Consider the following 22,551-nt stretch of genomic DNA (forward strand, 5'->3'; position numbering starts at 1 on the left):
GCTTGCAACCAAGTCTGGGCAAAGACTCATAACTAGGAGGCAGTATCTACCTGGTAGGAAGCAACTGGAAAAGGTGTGACATAAGCTCCCAGCCTTAGACATTTAATGCGAGCACAGAAAAGGCACAGTGTTCACAGGCTCCCCTGAGGATGGGCTGCACAGGTAGAGGGACCAGGGGAGAAAAGGATGGGGAGGAGGGGTAGAGAGACAGGAGGGGCAGAGCGGTCAAAGGGGACAGAAGGGACCAGGGGCACAGGGGAGGCAGAAGGACAGAGGCACGGGGTGAGCAGAGGGACCAGGGAAGGAAAGATGAGGGGGAGGGAGAAGGATGAGGTGGCAGAGAGACAGGAGGGGCAGAGCAACTGGGAGGGGGCAGAGGGAACCGAGGGGACCCACGAGACAGGGAAGGCAGAGGGATGGGGGGGGCAGAGCAGATGGTGAGGATAGAGAGACCAAGAGGGAGTCAGAGCAACCAAGGGGAGTAGGCAGAGGGGACCGGGTAGACAGGAGAATGGAGGGGGAGAGGGATGGGAAAGTTACAAAAGAATGGGGGAGCCCAGGGTCCTGGGGGCAGAGGGACACAGAAGAACCAGGGTGAGGGCCAAGAGAAAGGGATGGCCAGAGGGACCTGGGAGATAGAGAGGTGGGGGGGGTGGCATCCAGAGTGGACCAGGGACCAGAGGGATCAGGGTGAGGTTCAAAGGACAGGGGAGAGGCCATAGGAACCTGAGGGGCATAGACACAGACTGAGAGACCAAAGAGGCAGAGGGATGGGGTGGGGCAGAGAGACCAGGAGGACAGAGTCCAGACCAGCAACAGTGCTACACAGTCCGGAGACAGGAACGATTGGAGCAAAAGGTCCCATGAAGAGGACCTGGAGGGAATCATCACTGGAGAGGCTCAGCTAAGGGGGTGACACATGCCCTACTGCTTTTACCTGTACTCTCACTGATGTCCAGTCCCACCCATCACTCCTCTCTCAATCCATGCAGAGGGAGGTCAAAGCCAAGGCACAAAGACAAGCAGAACATGCTCGTGCACAGTGGCCTGAGTCCCAGTAGTGGATGGGACTCTGAGGGGCATCTTGAGTCTAGATGATCTCTACCTTAGGAACCAATTTCAGAACTGACTGGCTACTGCAGGATTGGAATAGGAAGACACGGCAGAACCAAAAAAGCTTGGAATGCCAGGCGTCTGCAGGCCAAGTTCTCCTCAGTCAAGAAATGCCCTCCTACTCCTACTGCTTGCTTCCTACCATGGGGCCAAGTGTCGGGTAGATGAGAGACCCGCAGGACAGAGGTACAGCTTCTGGATGACAAAATAACAAGATAAAAATGTTACTGAAAGCTGAGTTTGGTGGCTCAACTCACTTTGGGAGGCTGAGGAGAGTGAATTGCCTGAGTCCACAGGTTTTAGACCAGCCTGGGAAAGCTGGCGAGACCTTGTTTCTACAAAAAAAAAAAAAAAAAAAATTAGCTGGGTGTGGTAGCGTGCACCTGTAGTTCCAGCTACTTGGAAGGCTGAAGCGGATGGATCGCCAGAGCCCAGCAGGTCGACGCTGGGGTGGCCTTGAGTGTGTCACTGCACTCCAGCCTGGGCGACATAGTGAGACTCCAACTCAAAAAAAAAAAATGTTACTGAACAAAAATAAGTCTGACTCCTATACTAGTGCAGACTGGAAGAGGGAGAAACTAGTTAACAATATCTGGATCCAGGAGTTAGGATGATGAATTTAAGGTTCAACTCGCAACAGTATCAAATATTTCTCAAGAGCCTCAAACCCATGACTCTGATAGCTCAGGCTCGCCCCCACTGGATCATATGAACTGCAATTGCTGTTTATGTCTGACTTTGTCACGATAACATTAACTTTACAACATAATATCTCATCTTTCCAGTGATAATTTAATATACGAAAGCAGTAACTTTAACATTTCCATTATCATCTTAATTCAGCAATAAAGGACAACTAAGCAATGATGAAAGTTTGTGAAATGAAATATATATCTTAGAGTTAAAATGAATATCCCAGTAACTTCTTTGATATGCTGGATAATGAAATAAGACAATAAACATTTTAACAAAAATTAACAGCATGTAGAAAAAATAAAATCAAGCAACCAAAAAAATCGACTTCCTATTCATTTTCAATGATGACACCTTTCCAAAGAAATACTTGACATAAAAATGACAACAGAGGAATTGTCAAGATGAGCACTCCCTCAGTCACTAAAAAAACAGTTCCATAGCAACCAAAAAAAAAAAATAAAAAGCCCCAAGGAAATAGTTTGTGTATTTCATTCTCCAAAAAGTCAATGGTGCAGTTCCCAAGCAATAAATAGATGACAGGCAGGCAGTCTGCAGAAGATGCTAGTATTATTTTCACTTGAACCTGTTCTAAGGAACAGACTTACTCCAAACTGTCCCAAAACTATTTTGAATCAACTAGGCTTTATGTGTACCTGACCTGATTCTGTAGAATTTCCAAGTTCCTTAACGTTGTCCCATTAATTGTCATAAATTCCATCTCACTCGATAGCTGTTTAAAATTCCTATAAAAGAATAAAACATAATTAGCCAAAATATAAATTCATAAGGAAATACAAAACAAATTTAGGAACTAGAAACATTCCAGTAACATTATGACAAAAATTAGCATTTTGGTAGAAAATCAAACCAAAAGAAGTGGACTGAAAATTCATCTGTATTTCATTAACACTGGTGCTGTTAAATAGACTGATGCAAGAGGACAGCTGCTCAACACCAAAAACGAGAACATGGATGGGAAGTGATGGTGACAACGTTCTCTTTTTATTTTTGTTCTGTATTGCCAGGAACAGAACCAAACAGTCTTTCAGAACCAAACAGTCTTTCAGCATTGGCAGAGCATGCAGTGGTATCAACATGAAAAGCTATGCAATTAACTGGAAAAATTTGTTAAGATGCTCAAAACTGTCCTCCTTACTTAGCATAAGAGCATCTTGATAAACACTTTTAAAATTTTTAATCCACTTTCTGACATGTGCAATAAATGTTATTTACTCTATAATTAACAGCACACATTATGGTGGCCAATGTTTAGTGAGCATAAAACTGAAAAAACAGCAAAAGTTATTTCCTTAAGCTCAGTTAAAGAACGTACTCTCCTTATTGTCCCTGTAACTATTCAAAACTAATGAAAAGTTCAATAAGTTTTAAACAATTCAAGAACTGAGATACAAGATGACTAATAAATGTCCAATTACATTTCTTGTTAAGAAGTATTAATCAGTGCATTACAGTGCAGTAATTCAACTTCCTTTATCAGGCTGTCCTTACGTGTCTCTGTCAACAGCACTCACAGACTTGACGGCTTATTTATTTATTTTGAGAAAGCAGGATTTATTGAGAAGACAGCAAAGTTCCCACAGTGGGTTTATTTTTAAAGGTAAGAAAAGTAAAGGCGGGTCACTAAGCTACTTAATGGAAGGAAAGTGTAAGCATTTCTGCTATACACCTAACTGCACTTCTCATGGCTAAAATGAGATTCAGCCAGGAATTTAGAAAGCCTAAGATACGAGCCAAAAAAGCAGCTCTCATAAAGAGATTCCTTTACTTCTGGATGACTCCTCAGACTCAGGACCCAAAGCCCTGGAAAAGAGAAATGCCTCATGGTAGGAGTGTTGCCTAGTAACTGAACGCTGTCCTTGGCAGTGTAATTTATCTGTGACAGGTTTGATCTGGCTTCCAAAGGATGATAACCTGTTAATGATTCTCAGAGGGAAGCAACTCCAAACCTGACTGATAGCAGATGCAAAGTCCTTTCTTCTTCTCTTATAGTAGTTGATTTGTCTTGAATTACAACAATTTATGTTGGGCTTCTACCCTCCTTTTTATTTTACATATACAGAAGGTACCAAAAAAATGTATAAACATTTTAAGAAAGGAAAAAACTATATTAAAATTGTAGATGAATACAAGTCATGTTTGACTTCTACAATTACAAGTGGTGCTCAAAGTAGTTACCATCAGCATCCAGACACTTCTGATTATGATGAACTAAAAGTAATACATAGATTACATTGCTTAAAATGTGTATATATTTTTTGGCATCCCCAGTATACAGAGAGCAACAGGGTCTTGCTGTGTTGATCAAGCTGGTCTTGAACTCCTGGGCCCAAGCAATCCTTGGCCTACCAAAGTGCTAGGATTATAGACATGAGACATTGTGCCTGGCCTCTATACTCCTTAATAAATCTGAGCTCAGGCCAGGCTCAGTGGCTCAGCCTGTAATCCCAGTACTTTGGGGGATCGAGGCGAGTGAACTGCCTGAGCCTGCAGGTTCAAGACCCACCTGAGCAACTTGGCGAGACTTCATCTCTACAATAAATAAATAAATAAAAATTAGCCCGGCGTGGTGGCACGCACCTGTAGTTCCGGCTACTTGTAAGGCTGAGGCGGAAAGCTCACTGGAGCCCAGCAGGTTGAGGCTGCGGTGGCCGGGAGTGTGCTACTGCGCTCGTCTGGGCGACAGAGTGAGACTCCAACTCAAAAAATAAAAAAATTTAAAAAAAATCTGAGCTCCTTGGAGACAAAGACTATGTCTTAATTTACTTGCAGCACCTGCAGGGCCTAGCAGAAAATAGATGCTCAACAAACACTGCTATCTTCCTATTGAGAAGTCAGTTTGGGTTTGTTTTCATCTTGTTTTAATCATAAAGCTCTAGAAGTATCTGTGAAATATCCAGGGACAGTTATAAAATCTAAAACATTATTTACAGGAATAATGTTGGGCAGTGATTGGCTATGTAGCTAACAGGTATTCATACAAACTTAGGGTCAAAATACAAGCTGGAGGGACTGACCGCTGGACTTTATGTTGGTATCTAACCAGTTGCCCTTGTTTTTAGACATGCATTCTTTCCTTCCCCTGTTCCTGGCAGTTAGGTTTAACAAACACATCTTAGGGATGACTGGACAAAACTTTAGTGCCCTCATCTGACACAGACCCTAAGAAGGTGCTTAGCTGGTGTCTCAATTTGAGCTGCTAAAGCAAAACACCGAAGACTGATAACTGATGAGCAGAAGTTCTTTGCTCACAGCTCTAGAGGCCAAAAAGTTCAAGATTAAGGTGCTGGCAGGCTTGGTGCTGGTGAGGGTACATTCCTCACAATAGCACTTTCTGGATCTCCTCGCATGGCAGGGAGTAAACAGGCTCCCTAAGCCTCTTTTATGAGAGCACTCTGCCCATCCACTAAGGTTCCGCCACATGACCTAAGTGCTGCCCTCCCACCACCACATTGGTGTTTAGGTTTCAACATATGACCGTAAGTGGGGGAGAGGGGCACATACATCCAGACCACAGCAGCGGGCATGAGAGAAAGACAAATTGAGATACCACAGACAGCAGCCTTTCCTAAAAGCATCTCAGCTGGCTGCCTTTGTCTCCCATCAACAAGAGGTATAAGAATTAATTTTTACCAGAGAAATAGAGATAAGTGGCATTTATGTGTGTAGACTATCCACACTTCAGTCTATACTCAAGTGTCAGTCGCCTACACCCTCACTACAACAGTCCTACATCCTCATACCCAACAGCCCATACCCTCAGAACTGTGGTTTCAGGCTTAGGATTCTGAAAGCATCCTCTGTCCCATCAATTATCTGAGGGTTTTGTCACCTGACTCCAACTAAAAAGTGAACTGCTTCTATGACATTGTCACATATGCCTCCAGTGAGCCCCTGAAAAAGGAACTGTTACAATGCCAAAAAGAGAGAGAACTGGGATTTCATGAGCTAGAGGAGAGTTCACATGACTGTTTGGGTACCTACCTGCTAAAAAGTATCTATGTGCAGCAGTTTGGTATAAGTGGGGGAAAGAGGTTGAGAGCCCTCACCTTCACACCTGGTATTAAGTGGCAGGAAGGATCTGGGAGCTCTCACCTCCATACCTAATGTAAGTGAGAGAAGAGGCTGAGGGTCCTTCACTTCCACACACGATGTAAATGGGGGAAAGAGGCTGAGAGCCCTTACCTGCATGCCTGGTGTAAGTGGGAGAAGAGGCTGAGGGTCCTCACCTCCAAGCCTGGTGTAAGTAAGGGGAAGAGGCTGAGGGCCCTCATCTCCATGCTTGGTGTAAGAGAGTGAAGAGGCTGAAGGCCCTTATCTCCATGTCTGGTGTAAGTGGGGGAAAAGGCTGGGAGCCCTCACCTGCACACCTGGTGTGTGGGGGGAAGGCTGAGGGTCCTCACATCCACACCTGGTATAAGTGGGGGAAGAGGCTGAGGACCCTTACCTCCACGTCTGGTGTAAGTGGGGGAAGAGGCCAAGGGCCTTCACCTCCATGTAATTACTGGAGGCCCCAACATCTACTATATTGGGAAGACAACAGTGACTAACAACAAACCTGGCTTCAGTTAGCTCACACCACCAGACCTTGAGAGAAAAGATGCAAGTTCTTTTAATTAGCAGTACTAATGAATTGGATGTATGGTTCTTTGTTTGATTGTGTTTTTGTTTTGTTTTGTTTGCCCTTATTGAACAAGACATCTAAATTTCAAATTAGATGCAGTGAGAAAGAGTCTCCTAAAACTGACATCTACACTGACTTTAATAAAAGATCAACCACCAGGCAATCTTAAATCAGACTGATTCCTACATAACAGGAATTACCAAGCAATGTAAGAACTAGCCATGCTTTTGGAGCTCCCAGATTTGGCTGACAATATTCTGGAGTTGGAGTCTTACTTCCAGATACAAAGAAAATTTCCTTCTACCAATGTGTATTTCCATTAGGAGTTAAACATATTTTTGAACTAAGGATTATAGCTGCCAGCATCCTCAGGTATCCAATAGTATTCACCGGCCTAAAATACTCAAGCAACTCTAAATTACGTACTCTTGTGGAAGACATCAAATTGTATGTGCTTGAAAATAAACCTCATACACAATGCCTGGCTAGAATTAATGTTCTGTGAGCCTTGACAGAAACCTTACAAATAACATAGGAAAATACTTCACTGATAGTTCAGACATCAAAAATGTGGTGGAAAATGTGTTTGCTGAAAGCTTGCCAGAGAAACTGACATGATATCATTCCTATCCTACTTTTAAAAAAAATTGAAACCAAATTTTTCTAACTTTGACAAAGGCTGCGAAGGTGCAGACCTTACCTAAAAGATCAACCCATTACAAAGACTGTATTTAAATATTATTTTTTAATGGAAACAAAGATTAAAAAAAATAACTACTATATAGCATATGAAAGATCAACTGCATGAGAAGTGCCCTCCAGCCAGAAGCCATTAGAAAACAGGACCAAACAACTTCTCAGGTATTAGACCCCACTTAGCACAGGACCATGGTCCCAGAAGACATACAAATGAGGGAAACACTATGATTCCTACTTGGTGAGCCCAGGGAACCAGGCCCTGGGATACAGATGCCAGACACCAGAGCTGCATAGAGACAGGGTTCCAGAGATCCAGAGAGGCCCCTTGAGTCTTTGGCCAAGTGCTGTACTCAACTGTGTATGGACATTTTCACGAGATCAGAGAAAACTGTGGAGTGAAAGTGACCAGCGTTTACACAGGGCTTGGGCACTCCGCAGCCAGAGTGGAAGTACCGTACCTCAAAATATGTGAGGCCTGGGCATAAGCCTCAGAAGGTTCCTGTCATAGGAAGGGATTAAAATAGACACAAAGATTTCTCAACCCTGGCACTGCTGACTTTAAAAAATTAAATAAATGTGTGTTTACATGTATGTCAGCTTTATAGATATAATTCACATACTATACAATTCGCCCAGTTGGATTATGCAATCTAATGGTTTTCAGTATATAAAAGTTGTGCAGCCATCACCACCATGTAATACCAGTCATTTTCATCATCCCAAAAACAAACTCTATACTTATTAGCAGTCACTCTTCACCCCCAACCCAGCAGCCCCAAGCAACCATGAATCTACTTCCTGTCTCTATAAAGTTGTCTATTCTGGACATTTCATATAAATGGAATTGCACACTACATAACCTCCTATGACCGGTGTCTTTCACTTAACATTATGTCTTCAAGGTCCACCCTTGTTGCAGCATGTATCAGTACTTCATTCCTTTTTATGTTTGAAGAATATTGTGTTGTACGCATATAACACATTTTATATATCCATTTTTATATGTCCAGTTGATGGACAATGGGGCTGTTTTCACATTTCGGCTATTATGAATAATGCTGGTAACATTGTGTGTTTGTGTGAAAATATGCTTGCACTGTTTCAAGTATGCATCTAGTAGAATTGCTGGATCATAAGGTAAACATTATGAGGTACTGGCAAACTATTTCCCAAAACTGCTTTACCATTTTACACTCCACTAGCAATGTATGAGGGTTCTAACTTGCCTAGATCCAAGCCAATACTAGTCTTTTTTTCTTTTTTCAGTTATAGCCATCCTAGTAGGTATGTTCATTGTGCCTTTGATCTGAATTTACTTGATGTCTAATGATGTTGAGCATCTTTTCATGTGCTTACTAGTCATATGCATATCTTTCTTTGGAGAAATGTCTATTTAAATCCTTTGTCCATTTTGTAATTATCATTTTATAACTGATTTGTATGAAGTTTTAAAAAAATAAATGCTAGATACAAATCACTTACTGGATAGATGATTTGCAAAAATTCTATTCAGCAGGTTGTGTATTCATTTTCTTGATTCTTTGAACAACAAAAGCTTTTAATTTTGATGAAGTTCAATATATTTATTTTTTTTTCTTCTGTCACTTGTGCTTTGGGAATCGTAAGTAGGAAAACATTGCTTAATCCAAGATTATAAAGGTTTACACCTGTTTTTTTTTCTTTTTTCTCCTAAGAGTATAATAGTTTTAGCTCTTATGTTAGGTCTTAGGTCTATTTTGAGTTAGGTTCCAAACTCAAACAGGACATAGGGAAAGGTAAATGCATAGCCAGTTGCCCTGGTGTCATTTGTTAAAAAACAAAAATTGTTCTTTCTAAATTGTATAAATACCCATGTCAGTAATCAACTGCCCACAGATAAACAATTGTCTCCAGACTCTCAACTCTGCCTGTGGATGCACAGGTTTATCTCTGAACTGTAGATGCACTGGTTTCTCTCTGGCCTCTGAATTCTGTCCATAGGTGCACAGTTTTCGCTCCAGATTCTCGATTCTGCCCACAAATGCACAGATCTATCTCTGGACTATCAATACTGCTCGTCTACTCATACATGCACAGGTTTATCTCTGGACTCTCGATTCTATGTGCAGACACATAGGTTTATCTCTAGACTCTCGATTCTGCCTGTAGAGTCACAGGTTTATCTCTGGAATCTCAATTTCACTTGTCTACTCATACATGCACAGGTTTACCTCTGGATTCTCAATCCGTGCGTAGATGCACAGGTTTATCTATAGACTCTCAATTCTGCTCATGGAGGCACAGATTTATCTCAGGACTCTCAATCTGCCCGTAAATGCACAGGTCTATCTCTGGACTCTCAATTCTGCCCGAAGATGCACAAGTATTTTCTGGACTCTAGATTCTGCCTGCAGATGCAAGGTTTAACTCCGGATTGTCAATTCTGCCCATGGATGGACAGGTTTACCTCTGGACTCTCAATTCTGCCCGTAAATGTACAGGTTTATCTCCACACTCTCAATTCTGCCCATAGATGCACACTAGCTTATCTCTGGATTCTCAATGCTGCCTGTAGATGCACAGGTTTATCTCTGGACTCTCGATTCTACTCGTGGATACACAGGTCTATCTCTGGGCTCTCAATTCTGTCCCAAAATGCACAGGTTTATCTCTGGACTCTCAATTCAGCCCACAGATGCACAGGTTTATCTCCACACTCTCAATTCTGGTCGTAGATGCACTGGCTTATTTCTGGACTCTTAATGCTGCCCACAGATGCACAGGCTTATATCTGGACTCTCAATTTTGCTCATAATTATACAGGTTAATATCTGGACTCTCAATTCTGCCCAAATGCATAGGTTTATCCCCAGACTGTCAATTATGCCCATATATGCACAAGTTTATCTCTGGACTTTCATTTCTGCTTGGAGATGCACAGGTTTCTCTCTGGACTCTCAAATCTACTCAGCACACCTGCTTTTCTCCAGTTCCACACTTTCTTGATTACTTGCTGTGCAGTAAGTTTCGAAACAGAAGTGTCAGTACTCCCACTGTTCCTTTTCAAGTTTGTTATGGCTATTTTGGGTTCTTTGAATTTTCATATGCATTTTAGAACCAACTTGTCAATTTCTGCAAAGAAACCTACTGGCATTTTGGCACAAATTACACTGAATTTATAGATCAATCTAGAGAATTCTGCATCTTAACAAGAATAAGTCTTCTAATCCATAGACCTGGGATGGCTGTCCATGTATTTAGGTCTTCTTTCATTTCTCTCAATAACACTTTGTAGCTTTCAGAGTATGGGTTTTATACTTCTTTTGTTAAATTCATTCTTATTTTATTCTTTAATAAAAAAATTCCACTGTAAAGGCACAGAGACCTTTAAATAAATGCATATCATGACTTTTATGAAATATATAGCAATTCTGGGGAAAGCATTTGCTAACAAAGGCAATTAAAGTGAAATTTATCCTCCCCCTCATAACACAGCTCTGAAAGTAAAAGCTCAAAAGTTCAGCAGCATAAGGTATGATTATAAAGTAATATAAGTGAAGTTTTCATTCACAAGGAGAATATTCATTTTTTCCAAAGTAACCACCTTAAGAGACAATATTCTTTTTCCAAAATATAAGAAGTATGGAATTACTCTCTTGGAATTATCTTCAGAGCCAAGTTATATGCCACCATAAACATTACTCACATTTCATTAAAAAAAAAAAAAAAAAAAGAGTACTAGTTTGATCAACACCTTTATTCATAAATCTGTTTTCTAACATTTTGGCAATTTCCAATAAGTGGCCCTTCCCTGGATGAGGAATTCTTTCCTTCATTTTACTAGTCCTATATTTACTGACTGCCCATCAGGTGCTAGAAATATGTACAAAGTAAGAGCCTATTACTTTGGGATGCTTTTTTTTTTATCCATGGCTCTATGGAGTTGCCACACACCAGTCACCAAAAGAGCCAATGTCCCAACCATCCTGAAAAACCATCATCAAATATAAGAAAGAAAAGTTCAGCTTCACTTAATTATCAAGATTATCAAGAGGTTAACTTTCAGGTCATTTTCAAATGAGCTATTTTAGTTGCAGTACACATAGACATTTTATGTTTCATTGTTTAATATTCTTTTTACTTCAAATTAAATTAGAGGACACAAATCTTTTCAGGTCCAAATTCATCTACTTCTAAATATATTGATGTTTGATTTCTTTAAAAAGTTAGTGTCCTCATTCCAATGTTAATACTTCTTTGCTTGGTGATGTAGGGACAGAAACGTAAGTTCTAATGGGCAAGCTACCGATCATGAGTTCTACCTACTTAGTTAGGGGCTCGCTATCTTGGACAAGTCAAATGGTAGGGAGCTGGTCACCCTTCTGTTATGAGGATTCAACACAGCCAGCCCTACAGACAGAGCTCTTCAATATGTCTATTTTGGGGCTTAAAGTAGAATGCAATAGGGGATAGTGCCAGTCTGCTACTTTTTTTAATAAAATGTTTTAGCCACCCTACAACATATATAGACTAATGTAATGCCCATGTTAAAAAATAAAACAGTGGCCAGAACCACACTCTGCCATCCCACCCTAACATTCACTGCCTTGCCTCCACCCCACTAGAAGGAAACCTCTTCTGGATTTGATGTTCAGCATTCCCATGAACATCTCTATATCTTGCCTAGATACGTATATATTCTTAAGCAGTACATAGTGCTGCTTCACATGTTTCTAAATTCATATAATGACGTGTGCTATGTCTGTCATCAACTTGATTTTTGGCTTAATCTACTGTCAAAGAAACTTCTAAACTTGGTCATGTAGCTCTAGTTCATTCATTTTCACTGCTGTATAACATCACATTGCATAACACAATGAATCCCGATGGGCACTAGATTGCCTGGGACAAAATTGCTTCAGAGCAGTGATATTCTGTTCTAGTCCAAATGCCACATACGAGAACACACACCAAAGACATTATGAAAGAATCCCAAGGAACCGGCCCTTCTTTCACTCTCTCCAGCACCTCGAGCCACTACCACCTCTTTGTGGTCCAGTTAACACATACTCTACTGAGATAGCTCTGATTCACCATTCCACCATATAGGATGGGAAGGAGCTTCCTCATCCAGGGTCAGCTTATGGAGGGTGATGCTTGACAGGCCAAAGGCTGGTGAGAGTGGAATAGAGAAAGGCAAGAAAATTAAATTACCCTCCTACTTTTTTTTTAACCATTGGTTATTAATCTAGTATTTTCCTAGAATGCCAATTGTCAGTTTTTAAATTTTCAAAGTTAACCACTCTAGAAAAAAAGCTGTCTGTGTTAGTGGCTGGCCCCTTTATTTCCAATTTTATGGTCTATAATATTGGAACTAAAACCAAGAATAAGAAAGGTAGTAAAATTTTATGAATGCTTTATAATACTTCTCCTAAATCCAGTTAGTATAAAGCAGTTTTGTAGCTAACATTAATATATCATGTAGCTATCATGAATACAATTTGACAGAATTCTATCAAAATGTTTAATCAATCAATATTTTTAATATTCCTCAGCAAGATTACCAAACAGTTCATTCTTGTACCCTAATACAGAATTCTATCAACAACAGGTAAACTTCTCTAAGTACAGTGCTTACCAAATTCAAATTAAGAAGTGGTGTTTATTTTTTAATTTTTTAATTTTAAAGATGTGAGGTATAATTCAGGGTTAGGTATACAAACATTCATTATGCAGGTACCCTTGTTGAGGAGGTATGCCCCTTCCTCCCCTGGCAGTTTCCCTCAACTGAAGAAGTATTCTTAATATAACCTCCCTTTGTTTAGTTTTTGAGAAGTCACTTACTCGGGTTTGGAGAGCATCCTATCCAAGTTAAACTCTTTGAGGTATCTTATTATGGCAGCCAAAGCACAAATCACTGGCTTCTCCAAGCTAACGATGCCAGAAATCATTTGAGAACCTGAAACATAGAACATATACCCTCACTAACACTATTACCATGATTAGAAACAAAACTTAAGTAATATTATTTTATAATTATTGAAATAAGAACTTAATATTTCCTAAATTGCTCTTTGCAAAAATGTAATGCCTAGGACATGGAAAGGGGGCATTTTCTGATGGTCTTTGTTCAAAATGTAAAATGAGCATTCCTTTGATCAGAGACACTCCAAACTGCAAATCAAGGCTATGCACACAAGAAGGCGAGGTGAAAATCTTTTGTGATAGCAAAAAACTAGACATCCTAATAAACAACAGAGTACAGTTCAGGGGACTTTGATAAATCCAGATAATGTACCTGCTACAAGGAAGAATTTCCAGTTCCCTGATGATGTAGAAGGCCCCCACAACACACTGCTAGTGAAGGCAGTTGTGTGATCACTCACACCTCCCACACAAACGTTGCAAGAGCTTTCCGCCCTGTTTCCTGTTCCACAGTTGTTCTTAACCGAGTAGCCAGAGGAATTCTCTCTAAAATGCACATCAGATCATCAGACTACTCTGCTCAAAACCCTCTGACATCCCCTAACTCACAGAAAGAGTAGAAGTGAAGCCCTGATGGTGCCCTACGAGTCCCTGCACAACCTGCCTGTCACCTCCTCTTTATTGTGAGCTCGCCTCAGCTACTGTTCAGCGCAGACACTCTACCAGTGACATCCTTCACTGCCTGGGCACCTCCCGTCTGAAGATACTTTGTACCTGCTGTTCCCTCACATGCCTGCATATCTTTCCCCTGATTCCTCCCATCTCTTCACATCTCTGTCCAAGTCTACCTTCTCAGCGAGGGTTCCCTCTGCCATCCTCCTAGGAAGTTCAGCCCACCCCTGCCCTGTTATCTTCATCACATCTGTCAGCTTCTAACACTTGCCCACCTCACTGTCCAGCTCTCAGTAAGGACGATGCCAACTCTGCAGGAATAGGGTCTTGTCTGTCTTGCTCCTTACTGGATGCCCACTGGCATAAAACAGGCATTCAATAAAAACGAGCTGAGGGAAAACATCCAAATTACATCCAACGAATACAGAGACCCATATGTGCCTATCATGTACGTGTGGATTTGTACACAAAGACATGTGCCAATTCGCTAACAGTCATTCCTCAACATAAGCATAGTAGAGCAGGGACAAGTCTGAGGGTAGAAACTTTTACGTTTTTCTTTATATACATCTGTGCTGTTTAACTTTTTGCAATAAGCATTTATTACTTTTAAAAATTAAAAGAAGTATTACAAGATATCCTATACAAATCAATAATACAAAATATCTTACTAATCTTAACTACAGATTTTTATAAAACCAGAGTGTAAATAAAGTGCTAACTCCACCCTTTCTCCTTCCATGGAGAATGTGATTTTCTTTCAACTTTCTAACTTTGTTTCCCTGGAAACTGGATGAAGGTGGAGTACCAATGTGTCAGGAGAAAATGACCCAAGTCAGTATATGACATCCAGACTGGAAGACTGTAAACTCCTGAACTCATGACTGCAGTCTTGGCCTTCCTGGGTGCATGACTGACACAACACAGCACATTCTCTGCAGAGAGCTTGGAAGAGACACTAGCTCTTGCTCTGGCACCACCTGATAGGTGTCTCCTTCCCTCACACAGAAGCTGCCACTCAGGGACCACTGCAAAGACTGCTGTGAAGACTGGCCCACAATGAAGGATATGAGCCCTGCTGGCAAGTGTGTTTTCTAGCCCATTTCCTTCATTTGAGTCTGACACAAAAATGCACCATGGGAGGTGAGTGGTTCAGTCCTGTCTTTGGTAGGCACGAGAAGACCCCGGGAGCGGCTGGTGGGAGAGGCTGGTGTGAGAGGCAGGAATCACTCTTAGACACGCGACTCCACTGAAGCAAGGCGTCCTGAGATGAGAAGGAACACCCTGATGCCTAAATGCAGTAGTGAGGGGTGTTGGTGACAAAGCTCAGTGTTGTGTTTGGTCAAGGACAGATTTCATCTATATGGGGTCTAAAGAGGACCAGGGTGAAGCCATGTTTATGCCACGATGAAAACTGTCTAGTCACCTCACTGTCCATGACTCATAGCCTCACATGAGCTAGACTGGCAGGAAGGAGGGGCTAAGACAAGCCCTAGCACCTGACTGTTGGAATGTCAATTCCACAGAGCAGTGACCTAGAGTAAGATCCTGTATCACCAGCATCCTAGCATTAATTCTGACAACAAATCTTTCAAACCCAGCCTTCATCAGAATATTGATCCAAACATTCTGTGAAAGCATGAGAATACTAATGGGCCATCTTTAAAGTAAGCAAAACAGAAAGTTGGCCAGTAACTCCTTCCCTTCCAATAAATATATCCAATAAAACCATCGAGTGACTCAGAACAGGGAAGAAGCTGCAGTGGCGCCTAAGTGCGGCAGCAGTGAGCTGTTATTCAACTGAGAGTCACACTCACACCTCTACCCACATCTCAGTCAGATTCTGAGGACATCTGGGGAAAATATTTACCTTTGATGTCAGCCACATCTTTTGCATAGAACTCTGTAACCGCCTGGAAAGCATGGCTATATTCAAAATAAGCATTATCCATCCTTTCGACTCGAATTCTGTCATCCCGCACACTGAGAGAAAAAAAGGAAAATTCCAAAGATAATTATTCATTTTCTTGAACTATCTGTATATAAAAAGGGGTAACTTTATTATACACCTTTCTGTATCTAGTTCTCTTCACTTAGCAATAGTTCTTTAAAATCCTTCCATGAAAGTGACTTAGCTACAACTCATTCTTTTTAATGACTGAAAAATATTTCATAGTCTATAAATGCCACAATTTATTCAAACATTTTATTGGTTGATATTCACTGGGAGTTAACATTGCTACATGTTTAAAACATTCTTACTTAAAAATAAAATATTACAGATACAACCATAGCTGCATTTATTCCCCAAATTACATTTAAATCTATAATTTTTAGAAGCCAACACTATTTGAATTTGATGTATATTACCATGAATGTTTTTATATTTTATGGTATATTGTATCATTTCATGCCTTTAATTCATTATACCTATACAACTTGCTTTTGTACTCAATGTTATATTATATCGAAAATTTATACATTAATATATAATATATATAATATATATATACATTTATACATTATAAATTATACATTATAAATTATACATTATAAATTTAACTTCTTAAATTTTAACTAAGTAGTCTATTATTTCTTATATTTTCTGGCAAATTTTTAAGATTTGCTTATGAATGTATTCACCTGAACTTACCTTTATGGATGGTATGAAGTTAGAAATACAAGTTCATTTTCCATATGATTACCAACTGATGATCAGAACACCACTTACAGAACACACCATCTTGCCCTCGTGATTTCTGTTCCCTCAACTGCGCATCACATTTCTGTATGTTTCTAGCTTCTCCTCCTTATTCCACTAACCTTTATGCTTATCTCTGTATAAGTGCCACAGTGTCATATTTCCAGGGTGTGTCATCAACATCCAGGTGGCAAAGACTTTCATTCTCCAAGACCAATTCGGCTACTCTCAGGCCTTTGATTTTCTTGGTAAATGTGAGACTCCTCTTTGTCCAGTTTCACAAGAAACTTATTGGAATTTTGGTTGGATATGTAATTAATCAATTTAGAGAGAAATAACATCTTAACAAATAGAGATACCTCATTGTTAAAGACAGCATATTTCTCTACTCATATCTTTTCTATCCAACATGTGATTTCCTCCAAGGCAGCTGTACAAGTCCTTGATGCGCTCACTCTTAGACGTGTTCCATTTCTCTCTTGTCTTTATCTGAAGCAGAAACTAGTGCTGGGTGGAGTTCAGCACTGGGGGTACTCTGCTGCATACTAAAGTTAAGGAACTACTGGCCTATCAGGGATGGTGAGATAATGGAAACCAGTAAAAGACAGGAAAGGGTGTTTACATAGTGTGTTCCAAAGCAGAGAGAATTTGTTTGGAAGCTTATCTCATATACATTGACATATGCATATCTAATGACCTAGGAATATAAAAACTGCTTGTCAAAATAAAGCTATACTATGAATACATGAGTTAGGATAATCTAGAAAGCTTCTCAGATTTTTTCTTTGGCTCCCACCATAGGATCCTTCCTTGGTCTCACACAAAACTGAAGAAAAACTCAAAAAAACCTCCAGCACTAAACTAAAGTATGCTTCATTCTACCATTTGATTTTTCTTACGGAACAAGAAGACTACAATGCCTTTTTATAAATAAACAATGGTGAAATTTCATTACCTATTCTGCTAAACAACTAGGTCAAACTTCTGAAACAAAGATTTACGACAGAAAAATCTATAGTTTATTTATAATTGTTCCTACTTCATAAAAAAAAAAAAGTTAGCAAGAGTAAAATCTCATGGGCATGTGTCACACATCAATCAGGTTCCCATGCTTAATTTACAGTCTAAGACAATGGGCAATGATGTAGCAGACATCTGTAAAAGATACAAAAAATACAGAAGGAAACACAAATGACTATGCCCCATCACAAAAGAAACATATTGTCCCCAAAAACCATAAGTAGAAATAAATGTATCACTGTACACAGCTAACAAGTATTTTTAATGTTCTTCTATTTTCCTTAATATAATACTTTTATAAAAATAATTGCTGTTTTTTTAAATCCAAAAAACATAGTTTTTGAGTCTCCCCAAATCCTGCCATAAAAACATAAAATTGAAAAGCCAAACCAAAGCCCACAGATAAGATGTACTCCGACATAACTGCATCTCAAAAAATCCCTAAGACCACAAAATGCAAGTGGGTGGGATGAATGACAAATGACAGGACACATGAGCTATGAGCATCCATGTGAGAAGCAGCAAACAGACACAACAAGATATCTACAAGCAGGAACACCACCAAGTAGCAACCAGGTACTCACTGTAAAGTGGGCTAAGATATCTTGAGTAGCTGGAACCAGGGTGAGGGCTGTATCCCTGATTAACAGTGAATACAAGGTATCCACAATAAGCCCAAAGGGGCTTGAGAACTCAAGGCCCTGTGAGCTCACAAAACCAACTATGTAAAGCAGTCATTCAAGACAAATTTTATACTGAGGAGAAACTCCCATGAACAGAATCCAAAGAGAGTAGGAAAGGATAACAGTCAAAGTAAAAAAAGACACAAGCACTACAGAAGAAAGCCAGGAGAAAAAGAGCTGCTGTGTTTTTGAAAGCTTGACAATATGCAACAAAAAGGATAAATCTCAAAAACACTACACTAAGTGAAAGAAATCAAGCCAAAATATCTCACTAAATATTACTATATACTGCAAGGCTCCATGGATTAAAGTTCTAGAAAAGGCAAAACTTTACTGATGGAAAATTAATAACTGCTTGGCTGGACGTGAAAGGACCAACTGCAAAGGCCACAAGAGAGACTTAGAGTGAAAATTTGGTTCCAGACCTGCAGTGTGATAATTACAAAGCTGTAAAATTACCACAATTCAAACTGTACACTTCAATCAGTGAATTGTTTGTAATAATACTTAGAGTTTAAAAAATGAAAAACACTACTAAAACTATGAAGTTATAAAGCTATTCTGAACCCATACTTCTAAAAGTTCAGAAAAACTAATTTCCCATATAAATGAGTTATAGAAAAAGATCAAGGTCAAATCCTGTACAAAGTTATGATAAGAAAAAGGAGAATAAGCACAATAACATCTCTACAGATAACAGAAGCATATTATCTCCATAAACATGAAAACTTTACCTTAAAATTTCAAGACAAGCTAAAAATAATTAAGAAACCAAAATGGACTTAGAGATCAGAAATGAACTGGGAGAATTCAAAATCAGAAACTAAAGAAAAAAATTATCTCAGAATGAAAGACTAGAAGGAACATAAAACTGAATAAATACTATAGATAACAAAGATAAGAAGTAAACATGAAAGAAGGAAATTTTCCAAAGTCAAAAATAAATGAAAAAGGAAATTTAAAAGGTTAGAAGAAAAGAACAAATATAGAAAGTAGGCAAAGAGGATCCAAAACACATTTAAAAGGTGCTCCCAAGGTACCAAGAAAAAAACAATCACTTAACACTGTTTGTTAGAAAGCATGTCACACATATGGGAAAGTGTGTGAAAGACACCCAGAAAGACACCAAGAAACAATCTACTAAAATTATTTCCAGCCAAAATGATAAATCATTTATAAAAAAAGAAAAGCAGAACTGCCAGACTTTCACAACAATGCTTTATACTAAAACACAACAGAGTAACATATTTAAGATACTCAAATTGTAAGCCAAACATTTTGCATGTAGTCAATCTGTCTTCCATGCATTAAAGGTCACAGACAACCGTAATCCAGGAATGGTCATCAGACTATGACATCACCACTACTTAGGAACCTGATAGAAATGCAAATCTCAAGCACCATCCTGCATGTACTAAGCCGAGAATCCAGGGCAAGCTCAGCACTCAGCACATTAACAAGCTTTCCAGGTCATTCTGGCACACACCAAGGTGTATGAACCACTACACCACAGAATGAATTTCATACAACCAAAATGACTAGAGAGATAGAGAGACACCAGTATCAGAATTGGTGGTGAGAATTCAGTATCTGCTTCCTGGGAGAACTGCAACTCAATGAAGGCTATAAGAAGGTACAGCATGCCAAGGCACTATGCTTTGACAAGGCAGGTATGCTACAACTATGAAATGAATGGGGAAGAGATGGAAGAACACATGCAATAAAATTTTAGCTGTCTTCAGTAATCTACATTACTGGTGGTCACGTTAGTATCATTACTCTGAAAATGTGTGCGTGTGATATGAGATGAAGGAAATTTAATATCTAATATTCTAATGATAAAACAAGATACTTAAGAACCAGGATAGTCAACATGGAGAGAAAAGGGGACATAGATGGAAGAATGAAGAAGTTAAAAACTCTTTAGCCCTGACTGTGAATAAGAAATGTTTTTTATGAGTTCTTAATATAATTTGACCTATCCAATAAATACAGAGCCTCCCCAGTACACAGGCTATTATTTCCTACTTAAAGAATCAGGACTTTATTGAAGAAATTATTAATTCAGGGTCTGGGATTGAAAATATTTAAGATGAGCCTAGAAAATCTTATTATGTCAAAAAACAAAAAAGCTACTAAAGAGGAGTAGGGTCTTGGCAAAATGACACAGAAGCCAACCTAAAGAGGCTCACTGCCCAATCATGAGCATTTTGAGCATCAGGAAAAATAATATCTGCAAAGAACCAAAACATGTTAGAAATATCTGAATCCCTGAGTTTATAGTGATACTTTACAAAGCAAGACTTGTTCAGTACAACTGAGTATCAATGGTTAACGCAATTCACAAAGAACAATCACATATATCCTAATGAAAAAATAAAATCAATGACATTGTCTGGCTCTTACACACACACACACACATCCCCTGAATTCTATTAAGCCTCACAATTCAACTACCAATTTACAGAAAAAGCAGAAGAACATAGCAAACTCTACAGAAGTGTAATCAGCAAAATCCAGATAGTGAAACCCCACAAGAAAAATAACTCGTGTTTCTTCAACAAATATGGGCATAAAAGAAATAGAGAGAGAATCTATAAATAAAGACTTTAAAAGACAGACGTTTTCACCATTAGCCTGTGCTAATTTTTTAGCCTGTGCACCTGTAATCCCAACCACTCATGAGGCCAAGACAGGAGGATTACTTCAGCCTAGGCGTTCCTGGCCTGCCTGGGAACACAGCAAGACTCTACCTCTAAATGTATACATAAATTTTTAAAGATATTTTAAAAATAAACCAGCAAAATTAAACCATAAGGATGCATACTTGGGTGACAAAACTACAAGGGAAATTAGGAAAGTGGTAACAATGACAGTCAGGGTCAGGCTTTCTCTGAGGTCTGTGACAGGAAGGTAGAGAGCATGTGTAGAGTGACTCCTGAACATAGTTCTATGTCCTGGACTGGATGGTGGCTTCAGGGCCTTCCTCTATACTTGTTTCAGATTGTTTCCTAGATTTGCACTATGTTTTAATTTTTTTCAAATAAAACACAAATGATTCCAATTTTACTGGTTTTTTCCCTAAAATTACATCATTCTGAAACGATTATTTACTTGATGCTTCAATCCAAGAGTCTGTTTTCTCTCATAAGCAACTAACAATATTCCAACATCACTTTGAATTTAGAAGTATTTTGATATAAGGAACTCAAATAACTCAACAGCAAGAAAGCAAATAATCAGACTTAAAATGAGCAAAGGACCCGAACAGACTTCAAAAGACAACATACAAATAGCCAACAGGCATGTGAAAAATTGCTCATCATTGATTAATCATCAGAGAAATGCAAATCAAAACTACAATGAGATCACCTTTCTCCTGTTAAAGTGACTATTATCAAAAAGAAAGTGTGGGTAAGGATGTAAAGAGAAGGAACACTGTTGATAGGAATGTAAATTGGTACAGACCTATGGAAAATAGTAGGAAGGTTTTTCAAAAAATTTAAAATAGAATTACTAGGCAGGTACGCTGTTGCTCACGCCTGTAATCCTAACACTTTAGGAGGCTGAGGCAAGCGGACTGCTCGAGCCCATGAATTCGAGACCAGCCTGGCCAATATAGTGCAAAAAAAAAAAAAAAATCAAAATATTAGCTGGATGTAGTTGCACACACCTGTAGTACTAGCTATCCGGGAGGTTGAAGTGGGAGGCTTGCTTGACCCTAAGAGGTAGAGGCTGTGGTGAGCTGTGATCCTGCCACTGCTCTCCAGCCTGAGTGACAGAGACAACTCTCAACTCAAAAAAAAAAAAATTTTTAAAAATGATCTTTAGAACAGAAATAAATCATGCAGAGGAATTTCTCTAAATAAGAATTTGCTGAGGAATTCTCTACTTAATATGGAAATAAATACTGTATGAAGCAGTTGAAAGATAGGTGTGGGGAAAACAGCTAGCATTTTTCACTAATTAACATAATTCTGAAAGATCATCTGCTTAATGCTTTTGAGTATTCACAGGCATTTCTACCAATCAATCTCACGGCTCATAGTGAAGACAGAATGATACATTGGTGGAATACCACCTGCACGTGTTGTCCCTCCAGCCTGAACCACGTTCCACCACACTGTCAGAGACACAGAGCCAAGGATGAAAACACTGCACTTTCCCTCCAGCTCCTTCAATGGCTCCCCATTCCTAACCATGAACAGAAAAAGTATTTTCACGGCACATTCAAATTCTCCAACAAAACAGATAACCCCCTGCCCTCAGAGCTTACTTTCCAATAGGGCTATGCAGAAAATAATAAAAATAATAATAACAATGTTACAAAGTAACTTTTTGATGGTGACCGGCCTGTCAAGTCTCCAACCTCTTTGACTCCTTCTCCCGCCTTCATTCTTTCTGCTCTGATCACACGGCAG

General features: G+C 39.4%; 1 protein-coding gene across 1 annotated transcript in view; it reads right to left on the reverse strand.

Moving 5' to 3' along the window:
• The window catches only part of MSH3 (mutS homolog 3), a 166,991-nt gene that overhangs the window by 98,497 nt on the left and 45,943 nt on the right, over nt 1-22,551 (reverse strand). Inside the window, exons 9-11 of the mRNA XM_008048264.2 lie at nt 15,597-15,709; nt 12,974-13,088; nt 2,468-2,552 (exon numbers count right to left, since the gene is read on the reverse strand). Coding sequence (XP_008046455.1) covers nt 2,468-2,552; nt 12,974-13,088; nt 15,597-15,709 — 313 coding nt within the window. The remainder of the gene's footprint in view (nt 1-2,467; nt 2,553-12,973; nt 13,089-15,596; nt 15,710-22,551) is intronic.

Source organism: Carlito syrichta, unplaced genomic scaffold (assembly GCF_000164805.1).
Source record: "Carlito syrichta isolate Samal-C Ts95f unplaced genomic scaffold, Tarsius_syrichta-2.0.1 Scaffold123293, whole genome shotgun sequence".
NCBI lineage: Eukaryota > Metazoa > Chordata > Mammalia > Primates > Tarsiidae > Carlito > Carlito syrichta.